The sequence below is a fragment of the Nycticebus coucang genome, chromosome 2 (genome assembly GCF_027406575.1).
Source record: "Nycticebus coucang isolate mNycCou1 chromosome 2, mNycCou1.pri, whole genome shotgun sequence".
NCBI lineage: Eukaryota > Metazoa > Chordata > Mammalia > Primates > Lorisidae > Nycticebus > Nycticebus coucang.
Window position 1 is genome coordinate 80749338 of NC_069781.1, and position 12513 is coordinate 80761850.

General features: G+C 41.6%; 1 protein-coding gene across 4 annotated transcripts in view; it reads left to right on the forward strand.

Annotated features, from left to right (window-relative positions):
* The window catches only part of MAMDC2 (MAM domain containing 2), a 172101-nt gene that overhangs the window by 103760 nt on the left and 55828 nt on the right, over window positions 1-12513 (forward strand). For all 4 annotated transcript variants that reach the window (XM_053574798.1, XM_053574768.1, XM_053574778.1 and 1 more), the window contains 2 exons: window positions 1061-1317; window positions 5134-5227. In XM_053574798.1, the coding sequence (XP_053430773.1) occupies window positions 1061-1317; window positions 5134-5227 (351 nt within the window). The remainder of the gene's footprint in view (window positions 1-1060; window positions 1318-5133; window positions 5228-12513) is intronic.

The following is a 12513-nucleotide window of genomic DNA, read 5'->3' on the forward strand; positions in this document are numbered from 1 at the left end:
GAAGTATTTGGTTCTCATTTTAGTGAGCAGGAACAAACTGAGAAACTTGCTCACATACGAAATGGAGCAGGATTCAAACAGAGTTCTCTGCAGTGTGAAGGCTCTCTCCATTCTGCTCTGTGGCTCCTCTGTTTCACACAGTTTCTCTGAGAGAGGTCGGCCTCTAGTCCAGGGCCCTCTGAGGCCTGCACAGAGTCCTGGCACATGGTCAGCCTTCCAAGTCCCAACCCTGTCTCAGTGTCCACTGACCTACATGTTCCACTAACAATATACAAATTGCCATCCAGTTCAAATTTAAAATCTTCGTTTCACTCAAAATGCACATGGTTACATTTTACAGACATCAGAAAGATGCACAGGGCAGCCTTTTAAGAATACATGGTTTACTTAGTATTTTTTTAGTGGCTTCTGGGCTCATGTTCTGTTTCTTTCCATGGGTGAGTTAAGCTTGTCAAAGGCCAAGCACTTTACAGATGGCACTTGTACCTTTCTTTGTGTATGTATATTTTATTTCAGTCAAAAGTAAAGAGAAAAGCACAGTCTCATCCCTTATTTAGCAGAGTACAATGAATTCTGCAGACCCATCTCCCAGCCACAGCATTTCTCTATCCACTCATGGCCCAACTTCCTTCATCTGCAGCCCTTCCACTTCCTCCCCATCACTCCCACTGGGCTATCTTGAAGTAAATCCCAGAATCACAGACTAGGTGTGGTGACTCACGCCTGTAATCCTAGCACTCTGGGAGGCTGAGGCGGGTGGATTGCCTGAGTTCATGAGTTCAAGACCAGCCTGAGCAAAAGCGAGACCTGCATCTCTAAAAATAGTCGGGCATTGTGACGGGCACCTGTCATCCCTGCTACTTGGGAGGCTGAGGCAAGAGAATCACTTAAGCTCAAGCGGTTGAGGTTGGTGAGAGCTATGATGCCACGGTACTCTACCAAGGATGACAAAGTGAGACTCTGTCTCAAAAATAAATAAATAAACCCCGGAATCACATCTTTTCATCTCATCCCCTGCCTCCCAGCCTATCTTACGCTGTGCTCTGTCTGTTTGTTACAGGCCACTACATGTACGTGGACTCTGTGTACGTCAAGCACTTCCAGGAGGTGGCCCAGCTCATTTCCCCGAGGACCACCGCCCCCATGTCCGGTTGCCTGTCATTTTATTACCAGCTCCAGCAGGGGAATGACCATATCTTCTCTCTTTATACTCGGGATGTGGCCGGCCTTTATGAGGAGCTCTGGAGAATTAACAACCCAGGGAATGCTGACTGGAACCTCGCAGAGATCGAATTCAATGCTCCTTACCCGATGGAGGTAGGTGTGCCCAGTGTCCCGGGGGTGTCTCCAGGGTGGCACCCAGCACAGGCAAGGAGACCAAGAGGTTCTGTCTTTTCTGCTATCCCTCCACCCTGATCCCATCTCAGCCCCCTCAGCCTCTTCCCCTTCCCCTGTAATCCCTGCTACCTGCCTCCTTTATCACCTACGTTTTCCGGCAAGAGTATTTTTTTTTATAAGGGCAAATAGAAAAAAGCCAGTTAACCAACTAGATGTCTTGGACACACTCTTCTTCTGAACTTGGCACAGTGGTCATGCAGGGTTTAAAAGAAAAGCTCAAATTCCCTCAAAAGTGAAATTCATTCTCGAACTTCCACTCCTGAGAAAAGTTTTGAAGGTTTCCTTTACTTGAGGAAAAAGTAACTTATTTCTGTCCTTGCAGGACAAATAATGCCATAAAATCAGAAATAAACTTACTATTATGGCCTTAATGCGAAACAAGGCTTGTTGCCTTAATTTTATAACTTTTTATAGTTATGTAAGTGATAAATGTTCCATGAGGAAAAATTAGAAAATTCGGAGAAGTGAAATAAGCTAAAACACCTAAGCCAAATTCACAATGATGAGGGCTATTAACATTTTGGTGTTTATCCTTGTAAACCCTTTTCTAAACATATATGTTAATACATATCTATATCTATGTGTGTATTTCAGTACTGACCATCCAACATAGTAGATGAAATTATCTCTGTATTTATGCATAAGAAACGAGGAAACAGAGAATCAAAGATTGATACTCTGTGAATACCAGAGAACCTAGTCAAGTTCTTAGACTAAAATCTGACCAAAAGCTGAGGGAGATGGCCTGGTGCTGTTTGAGGACCCCCAGAGGATCCCAGAGGATCTCTAGAATCATAGGCTGCAGCTTTGCGGTTACTGTAGGGCTAAGATGGCTATAAGGATTTGGAGCTATATGCAGAATCTTAGTTACCATAAGTTATCAATATTCCCCACTTTTCATTTTGTGCTTTTTGCAATATCCTCTCCAGTTCTCCTTAAATTGCAAAAGAAGCAGATTATTCCTCTGGATGTTATTCACTGGTGCCATCTGCTAGCCTGATGTAGAGCTGCAGAGAATGCCAGGCTTGGGCCTTGGTTTCTGACATGGTCCGTCCATTGGTGGCATGCCTGCCTCTCCCTGCACCCATTCCTACTCCCGCCCTAAACCAGCCCAGAGAGAGCACAGTGCCTTTTGCAGAATGTGTGCTATTTCCTATCCCAAAGTCTAACCGGGTCTCAATTTGCTCTTGCAGCAAAGTGGAAAATTTTATGTGAGTTTAGATTACAAGGAGGAAAAGAAACGCATGTATTGTTTCAAAAGTTTTCCTTCTAGCAAAGTCAAATGAGTCCCACACACACTGACAGCGTTTTCCTTACCAATTCCTTTCATCTAACTATAAACTCCTCGGGCAACATTTATATGAATGAATTCATTTATATGAATGACACTGAGCAGGTGGGATAAGAAGGCTATTTCTGGTCCTAACATGCTAATCACAGGTCCTGTGTCAACGTGTTCTCTCTTAGAGAGTTTCTTTTAGAGCAATACTTGAAAAGTTACAACTCTGAACACTGTTAAACCTAAGCACACATCCTTTGGCTCAACAATTGTGTAATTTTGCTCTACTATTCTGAACCTATTCACCAGTATTATTTGCTCTCATTATCAGGAAAAGAGACTTGTCCTACAAAATCAGTGGATTCAATGCCACCATAGTCTCAAATGAATTTTAGAAAGGAAAACAAATGTTGGAGATTGCCTTTCTGAACAAGAGAGAACACGTTGACACAGGACCTGTGATTAGCATGTTAGGACCGGAAATAGCCTTCTTATCCCACCTGCTCAGTGTCAACCGAGTTCTGTCATCCAGCTAGTGCCTTAAGCCCTGGATCTGTGTTAAGTCAATAATCTTAATTTCTCCTCATCTTTGCCCAACCCCATTTGCCAGAGACTAACTTTTGGGTCTCCTAGTGGATTTCAGACAGTCCTAGTACCAGGGCCCCCTACAACCGTTGTTATTAAGATGAAAAGGACCTTATAGACTATCTCATCCAAACTATTTTTTTTTTTTTTTCCAAAAATGAAGAAACTGAGACCTGGAGAAGGGACCTGCTTAAGCTACTTAGTGGCTAATTGGGCTAGAAGAGGGAACCAACATGGAGGAAAAGATGTGAAATTAGTTCATAGTTTATTACCTGCCTAACTCTGTGCTGGGATCTTTATATACATTATCTTATTTAATCTCAACAGTCCTCCAAGGTAGGTCTTATTATGCTTATTTCATAGATAAGAAAACTGAGAGGTTTAGCAATGTACCCAGGTATCGCCTAACTAGTAAATGATGAAAATTGGATTTGAACTGTTGTCTTTCTGCCTCTAAGACACTATTCTTTTCAGAAGAGGTTGCAAGCAGAAGCCTATGGGGCCAGGTCTTCAAATCTAGCCCACAGTGATTTGTCTGCCTGCTGTAGGGTGGTTTTGTTTGTTTTCTTTGGTTTGGGTTTTGTTTCTCTTGTTCACATTAACATTTGAATTAATTGCCAGCATTGAAAAATCTAAACATTTCAAATAACATCTAGAGAGCCTCCATCGGGGGTGTCCAACCTTTCTTTTTCTCTGCTGCACATTAGAAAAATAAGAGTTGTCTTAGGCCCCACACATGAAATACACAAACACTAATGAAAGCTGATGAGCAAACAAAAAAGGCCGATGCATATTTTTCATGATATCTGACACCACTGATAAGCAAAACAGTCATCAAATAATCTGCATACAGCCTGCAAGCCACAGGTTGGACACCCCAGCTAGATAATGTGCTAGTTACAAAGACGTTAGGCCTTGTGTTTGGTTGCTAGAGGTGTCCAATAACAAAGTAGCACAAAACTGGTAGCTTAAAAAACAGAAATGCACTGTCTTTTGGTTCTAAGGAGGCCAGAGGTCCATAATTAAGGACTTCTGAGGGTGGAGATTCGTTCCTTCCGGGGGCCATGAGAGAAAACTGTACCCACCCGTCTCTCACTTCTGCTGGTTTGCCAGTGATCTTTGGCCTTCCTTGGCTTGTAGGTCTCTGCATTCATATTCACAGAGTACTCTCTCTGTGCCTATCTCTTTCCAAACCCAAATTTCTTATTTTCATTAGGATACCAGTCATTTGGATTAGAGGCTCACCCTATTCCAGTGTGACCTCAGCTTAACTAATTACATTTGCAGTGACCCTATTGCAAATAAATCACTTATCGTGGAGGTTAGGCTTTCATCATATGAATTTGGGGAGGAGTGGGGAGACACGGTTTAACCTATAACCAGCCTGACTTCCCACACATCAGCAATTGATGAAGCTGAGTAACAGGTGTCCCTTTAAACAGGGCTTGCCTTCTTCATTTCATGTCTGGACCATACCAAGCCCAACTTTGTGTATTTACACTATTTTCCTGGCCCTTGCAGGCAAATGAGCTCCCTTGGGTCTCTTTCATAGGACACTAATCCCACTCTCCAAACCTAATCATATTTCCGAAAGACCCCCACCTTTTAATGCCATTGCCTTAGGAGTTAGGATTGCAACATATGCCTTTGAAGGGATATAGACACTCAGACCATAGCAGTTTCATTCTCCCTAAAAGACAAAGTTGGGGATGGTGCTGCCCAACTCTTATATTTGGAAACATGATTCCATAAGTCCTTGTAACTTGGCATCAACTGGTTTGCCTGACCTGCCATTTAGAATCAAGGTGAAGAGTACTTAAGCCTAACAGAAAATATGTAAACTTGTGACAATATGTCATTTTCTTTTGCAGGTTATTTTTGAAGTTGCTTTCAACGGTCCCAAAGGAGGGTATGTTGCCCTGGATGATATTGCTTTCTCTCCTGTTCATTGCCAAAATCAGACAGGTGCGCTTTCTCTTTTTCTTTTTCCTCATGTTTGGAATTTTCCTGTCTCAGCAGATGTTTGTGGTCAGGACTTGCTTTCATTGATTTCTTCTTATCTCATCCTTTAAAAATTATCTAATAAAATAGTCATTTTGCTGGATTATTACTTTTTTTCCCCCTCACAGAGTGAATCACTGTTCTGAAACCAAAAGGCCAATTATCATGTCTTAAGGAGCTTTCATCTTCCCTGGCTATTAGGAAAAGAAAATTAAATAGTAGTAAACTTTTCCCATCTCATCTTTCTCTTTAGAAGATATCTGAGTCCATAGATGGGTAGCTGGGCAGATGGAGGAAACTCTCATAATCTACTGAATAGAATTATAAAAACGCTTTCCAACTTTATGTATCCATAATTTAAATGTTCTCAGGTTGAAAGATGTTAGTATGATAGATATCTCTAGATGGTTTTGGCTAACTCATGTGTATTCTTAATTTAATAACTTTCTCTTTCTAAGTGAGTCTTCATATTTATCATGGCAAATTTTATAATGTCATAAATTTGGTGTTTGGAAAGACAGGAAATTTTTTACTTTCTGGGAAAATAGATAAGCAAATTGATTCAAAGTGAATTAAAAAACAAATGTTTTAGAATAAGAATGATGACAATATATTAACGATAACCCAAATAAATGCAATTGACCTTATCGTTTACTGAGTTTCCTTTCCTCAAGACGCCTAGGGAGATACTGTGCTCACCCCATCTTATCAATGAGCTCTCATTCTAGGTTTTGAAACCGGGAAAGAAATTTTTAAATTTAGCCTTTGTGTTCTTTCACTTAAAATAGAGTCGGTCTCTAATTTAATATGGTTTCAGATATAGTCTACGAGCAAGGGGTCTTAAAAAAAAGATAATAGTTTCTATTTGAACTAAACTGTTATCCCAAAATTCGAGCGAAATCTGCTAATTTGCTGAAACTAAGTATTATTTTTTACTAATTCTAATTATTTAAAGGTAGCAAAATAAATAGAACCAGACTAGATTTACATAGTATAAATGATTTAACCCAAATAATAATGAAAAATTAAAAGTCTCCAAATTTGACAGAACACATTAATCAAAATTGTCTTATAATACTTCTCTAAATTCATTTGCTCCCTAATCCTATCAGTTAATATTTCAATTATGTTAATAATAATGGCATAGTTTTCTTATCATTATTTTTTGAAAGTTGCTCTTCTTTGTCCTTATGCAGTTACATTGAACTTTTATATGTCCCAGTTACCTATATGAAACATGAGGTGTTTATTCATGACTAGGCAGCTGGAGGTAAGAGAATCAACTGAGACACTTCAAAAGGGATGTTTAGAAATGCTCTTCCCTTAAAAAGAAAGATACAGAATATCTGATCTTTTTCCTACTATACTGGTGGTCCAACTGGGGAAAGAAAAAGTACTCACAAAACAAGGGCTATTTGTTAAGAGTGCTGTTGGCACTCAGTCTGTAAAATTCAGCCTACATAAAGATCCTTTCTCCGTATCTACAGAGATATGCATTTTCATGCAGTTAGATAAACCAAGACTCCCTGTTGGTCTTCAGAACTTCCCCCCATACTCACTTGGCTTGAAAATGGTATAATTACATCATTATAATGTTGTGCTAGGACCAGGAATTTGGATTCACATTCCTATCTGCCACTAACAAGCTGCATGATGTCAGTCATGTTGTTTGATCTCTTTGAGATTCCATTTCCATGTCTATAGAGGATGGAAGAATTTGTTTCATAGAATTGTCAGAGATTAATGAGAGTTAATGTCTCTGAAGGCCATGCCATAGAGTATGACACACAGAAAACACTTGTTGACGAGACAATATTACATACTTTATTTTCAAAATATGTCCACTCTTTCCCAGGAGAACAGGGGTCAGATTGTACCTAAATACAGCCTTGATGAATGTGTCTGCCGAGCCTGCCTTCTGCCTTTCATCAAGCAGCTGTGGGCCAGACAGAGTCTTTAGAAGCTGAGCTCTTTAGTTTTCATACTTCATCTTACATTTCACAAATAGTTTATGCCCTTCTATTTCATAACAGGTGCCAGCATTTTTTCTTTCTTTTTTTTTTTTTCTAGAGACAGAGTCTCACTTTATGGCCCTTTGTAGAGTGCCGTGGCCTCACACAGCTCACAGCAACCTCCAACTCCTGGGCTTAAGCGATTCTCTTGCCTCAGCCTCCCGAGCAGCTGGGACTACAGGCGCCAGCCACAACGCCCGGCTAAACTCTGAACATTCTTTGCAACTCTTTTGGCTGGGGCTGGGTTTGAACCTGCCACCTCTGGCATATGGGGCTAGTGCCCTACTCCGTTGAGCCACAGGCACTGCCCCAGCATTTTTTCTTTATCTCAGCTAGCCCTAGACTTGTTGTCTCTGCTTTTCCCAGCCGGATCAAGCATTTTCTTCCCTCATGTCCTTAGTAGGCTAAGACAGGAATTATTTCAGCATGAAGCATCATGCTTTCAATATGAAGCATCTTGTCCCCACCATCTGGTTGAGCTTAGAGTTAATCTAGTCCCCTAGACCTGAGACCCATTACAATATTCACAGGTGTGCAGCACCAGTTTTATGTGCCCACTCCAAGGATGCTTCCAGAGGACAGTGAAGCCACCCCCATGTTGAGTTTTAGAAGGTCCCTGTCCATTCCTTTCCATCCACACACTTATCCCCCACAAGCACATTTGTCCTAAAGTCTAGACTGTAGGAAAAAGCTCTGCTATTGGTGTGTAAATCCTTGAATGCCTTATAGGTGAGCTCATTCACTTCTAAGAATCCTGCTGTGATACCCAACCCCAAACTGAGAGCTCCATTTCCCTGCCATATGTCTACCTCCTCTCTGGGCTTAAGTCCACCTCACCTCTGGGCCAGAGACTGGGTGAATCCTGACATCCATGGATATACCTCTCACAGGATCACTACCTGAATCCCCCAACTGGCTGTTCATCGATAACACACTACCTCTACCTCTCGTCTACTTGGACACCCAGGTCTAGTTGCTGTCTAGGTTACCGCTGAAGTTGCCACAGCCTTCTTTATCTTAGATGCTCCCACGGGTGTCTGCAGCCCAGCCAGTGACCCGGCCTCTTGCTCCTTGTTCCTCAGTGTGGTGGGTCCTACTCACTCTCTTCCCCAAACCAGCTTTGAGCTATCGTAGCCTGCCTTTGGGTGGCTCAATGCTAAAATAAAACCACCCCACAAGTTCAGCCATCTAGAAAGCACACGGCTCCTGGTATCTCTCTTTTTAGCACCACGAGGACTGATGTACTTTTTAGATCTGTAGGGCAGATGCTGAGTTTGTTTCCATGAACTCTGTGTAACAGAGGAAAGGAGGAGAGATGCTCCCAGCTGTTCTTCTCAAACTGCAACACACTCCATCTAATTAGATTATCTCCAAAGCCTCTCATTCCTAAAAAGTTCAAATGTCAGAAAGCAAGCGATTAACTAAACCTTACACGATGATGCTTTTCGGTAACTTGCTTAAAGGGGCTTTAATTCTGTTTTTCTTTTTTTCCTGATCATCAACTAATTAATACTCAGGGGCTTCCACCCTATGCTTCAAATATGTCATTGGCACTGCCTCCCCAGTAGCTCGATGTGTGATCACCACTTGAGCCACACGTCTGAAACAAGCCGGAAGCCAAGGCTTCGCTTCCACCCCAGCTCTCTGGACACTCATTGTTGGTCACATGTGGGCCCTCGCGCCCCATCTTCAGCAATCAGATGTGTCTCAGGGTAGAAGCAGAATTCTCAGTGAAAAAGATTTAGCTCTGAATTATACTTTTGAGATTTTCTTCTTATTAGACCTTCTTGGAACCCGAGAAAAATCTTTTTCTGAAAGTATGCAGTTAGCAAAAGAATATAATTGTATCATCCAAAAAATCCATTATGTATAACGATCTATCAGCATGGAGAGAAGTGATCCTGATTACTCACAAGTTTTTTTTTAATAGACTTTATTTTTAAGTGCAGTTTTATATTCACAAAAAAAGCAAGTGGAAAGTACAGAGATTTCCTCTATTCCGCCTAAATTCTCCCCCTTCACTGTCACCTACAGTCCATAGTGTCCATGGTTAAAATTCACCTTGGTGCTGGGCGGCGCCTGTGGCTCAGTGAGTAGGGCGCTGGCCCCATATGCTGAGGGTGGCGGGTTCAAACCCAGCCCCAGCCAAACTGCAACAAAAAAAATAGCCGGGTGCTGTGGCGGGCACCTGTAGTCCCAGCTACTCGGGAGGCTGAGGCAAGAGAATCGCTTAAGCCCAGGAGCTGGAGGTTGCTGTGAGCTGCATGATGCCACGGTACTCTACCAAGGGGCATAAAGTGAGACTCTGTCTCTACAAAAAAAAAAAAAAAAAAATTCACCTTGGTGCTGTACATTCTATGGATTACAAATGTGTAATGATCTGTATCCCTCATTAGGGTATCAGACAGAACAATCCCTAAAATCCTCTGTGCTTTCCCTGTTCAACCCTCCCTACCCCCAACCCCGGAAACCACTAGCCTTTTTGCTATCCCTATAGCTGTGCCTTATTCAGAATGTCATGTAGTTGGAATCATGCAATCTGTCGTCTTTTCAGATGGGCAGCCCTCACTTAGCAATACACATTTAACTTCCCTCCATGTCTTATTATGGCTTCATAGCTCATTCCTTTTTAGTGCTGAACAATATTCCATTGTCTGGATATACCACAGCTTATGTATCCATTCACCTACTGAAGAACATCCTGGTTGATTTTAAGTTTTTGGTGGTTATATATAAAATTGCTATAAACTTTCTAGTTTTAATACCCCCTCATATCCTCCCCCACACTTAGTAATAAATTAGCTAAGACTCTCTTGATAGCTGAGCACTGTAGTCTAGTGGTTAGACTGCTGGCCTTCCAAACCAGGGCCTGTGAGTTTGAGTCTCACCTGGGTCTGACTTAAAAAAAAAAAAAAAAAAACCAAGATTCTCTTGCAGTTGCCCAAGGTTACTGCTTTGTGATTTGTTCCTGGTAAATAGTTTTGCTGACCTGCTGATCTCTTTATGCATGGCACCTGGGAGCGCCACCCCATATTTCCTGAGCTACATGGCCATCTGTAGATTTTGGACTTTCATTTTTTCATTACCAGGCATCAGAGGGGTGAATAATATACTAGAGACCATAACCATAATGGGGTTTTTGGGGGTCTCCAGTCTCCACAGGAGAACATCAAAGGATCCTTGTTTGCATGATATCACATTCGTTTTTCACCAACTTTATTTTCAGGACTTAAAGATGCACTCTGGTGCTGACAGAATCAGGCGGAGCAGGCGGGGGCCAATGCTCCAGTCTTAGGGCCTTGAGAATTTTCTGCCTTTCCCCTTCTCCTGTCTGGCTCATCAAAGTTTGCTCCTGGTGTACTTCCGAGGGTGTGTTGCCTGAAGTGCAATTGGGTTCTAGTTATACAGGAGCATTTCCTTCCTAATCTTTTTTTATGTAATGTTTTATGTACACTTACTTTTTTAAAAAAATTTGATGCCTTCGAAACTCTTATTTTTATATCATTTCAAACTCAGATGAAATTTCCAAGAATACTATGAAAAACCCCCATATACTTTCTCCCCATATCTGCAAACTAACATTTTGCCATGTTTGCTTTATCAGTCACTTGAGAATAGGCTGAAAATATCATGCCCCTTTGCTCCTGAATATTTCATGTGTATTTTATAAGGCCAAACACACTGTCCAGCATCATTGTAGGATAATTATGAAATTCAAGAAATTTAGGCTGAGCACGGTGGCTGAGGCCCGTAATCCTAGCACTCTGGGAGGCCCAGGTGGGTGGATTAACTTGAGCACAAAGGTTCGAAACCAACCTGAGCAAGAGAGGGACAATGTCTCTATTAAAAATAGAAAAAAAACAGGTGTTGTGGCAGGCACCTGTAGCCCCAGCTACTTGGGAGGCTGAGGTAAGAAGATTGCTCAAGCCCAAGAGTTCGAGGTTGCTGTGAGCTATAATGATGCCATAGCACTCCACCAGGGCAACAGAGTGATGCTCTATCTCAAAAAAAGAAATTCAGTACTGATGCAATATTACCAACTAGTCTACAGCTCATGCACCAATTTCTTCTACTGCTCCAATAATATCCTTTATTGGTATTGGACAGAATCAGGCAGAGCAGGTATGGGCTAATGCACCAGTCCTAGGGCATCTTCTGAACCAAGATTGAAACTTGGATCTCTAGTAGCATTTGGTATTGCCATCCCCTTTCATATGGGTCAGTTCCTCAGCCCACTTGCATACTTTCTTGCTTTTAAAATTGACAAATTGAGAGTATAGTGGGTCTTTGTCCTCAACAGCTCCTTGTTTCTTCAGGTCACTGCTCCCAGAACTCAAACATTTCTCTAGAGATGATTTTCCAATTAGTCTACATAGTGCCCTCCCTCCCTGGTCCTAGATGATAGACACATTATGTGTCAGCATGCCGACGAGAATCACACCTGGCTAAGTAGAATATGTCCCAAATCTCTACCATCATAAGAGATGGACTCAGAGAGGGGCAATCTGAGTAGTGAGATGTACAAATCACTTAATAGGATTAAACGTTATACTCAAAAAAGCAGAAATTTTCTGTGTCCCATTTCCTCTGGGCCAACTAGGCTGAGGTAATATTTACAAGGACAGGGTAAATGATACCAGGACTCAGCAAAGCCGGAGCAACAGCAGTCCCCGTGATATAATTGCTATGACTTTTGAACTCATGGTTTGTACTGAGTGGTGACTTTCTTCAAGCAGACCAGCTCCCACTACTAATGTCAACTATATGTAGAAAGCAGCTGTGTTTCTGACGTAGAGAGGCATCACAAAGGAAAATTATTTCTGGAAAATATTATTTCTAAAATATACATCTTAGAGAGAAATTAAGAGTCTCTTGAAATCCTTTATTTCTCTCTTTTAAATTTTGTGTGAATGAATTTTGAGTTGTGAAGAAACATGAATAAATGCTTCCAGTCATGAAAAGAAATTTCTTCTGAAATCTAGTACTTCATTTTTGTAGAGAACGTGAATAGGGCTCTTTTCTCCCCTCCCTTTAGGGAGGAAAAGAACAATTTTCCTGTCATGTTGAAATGTTGCTTTGGTGCTAACCTGTCAGTATGCTGTGGGTAAAAATATTCCATTGTGTTTGACTTCTTCGGTTCCCCCTGGCATGTGGGTAAATGTATCTGTCTCTGTCAACTGGTTGGTGTAGACTTTCAACATGTTTAGGTTGGACCGTTGTTAACGTTGGTTCTCCTTT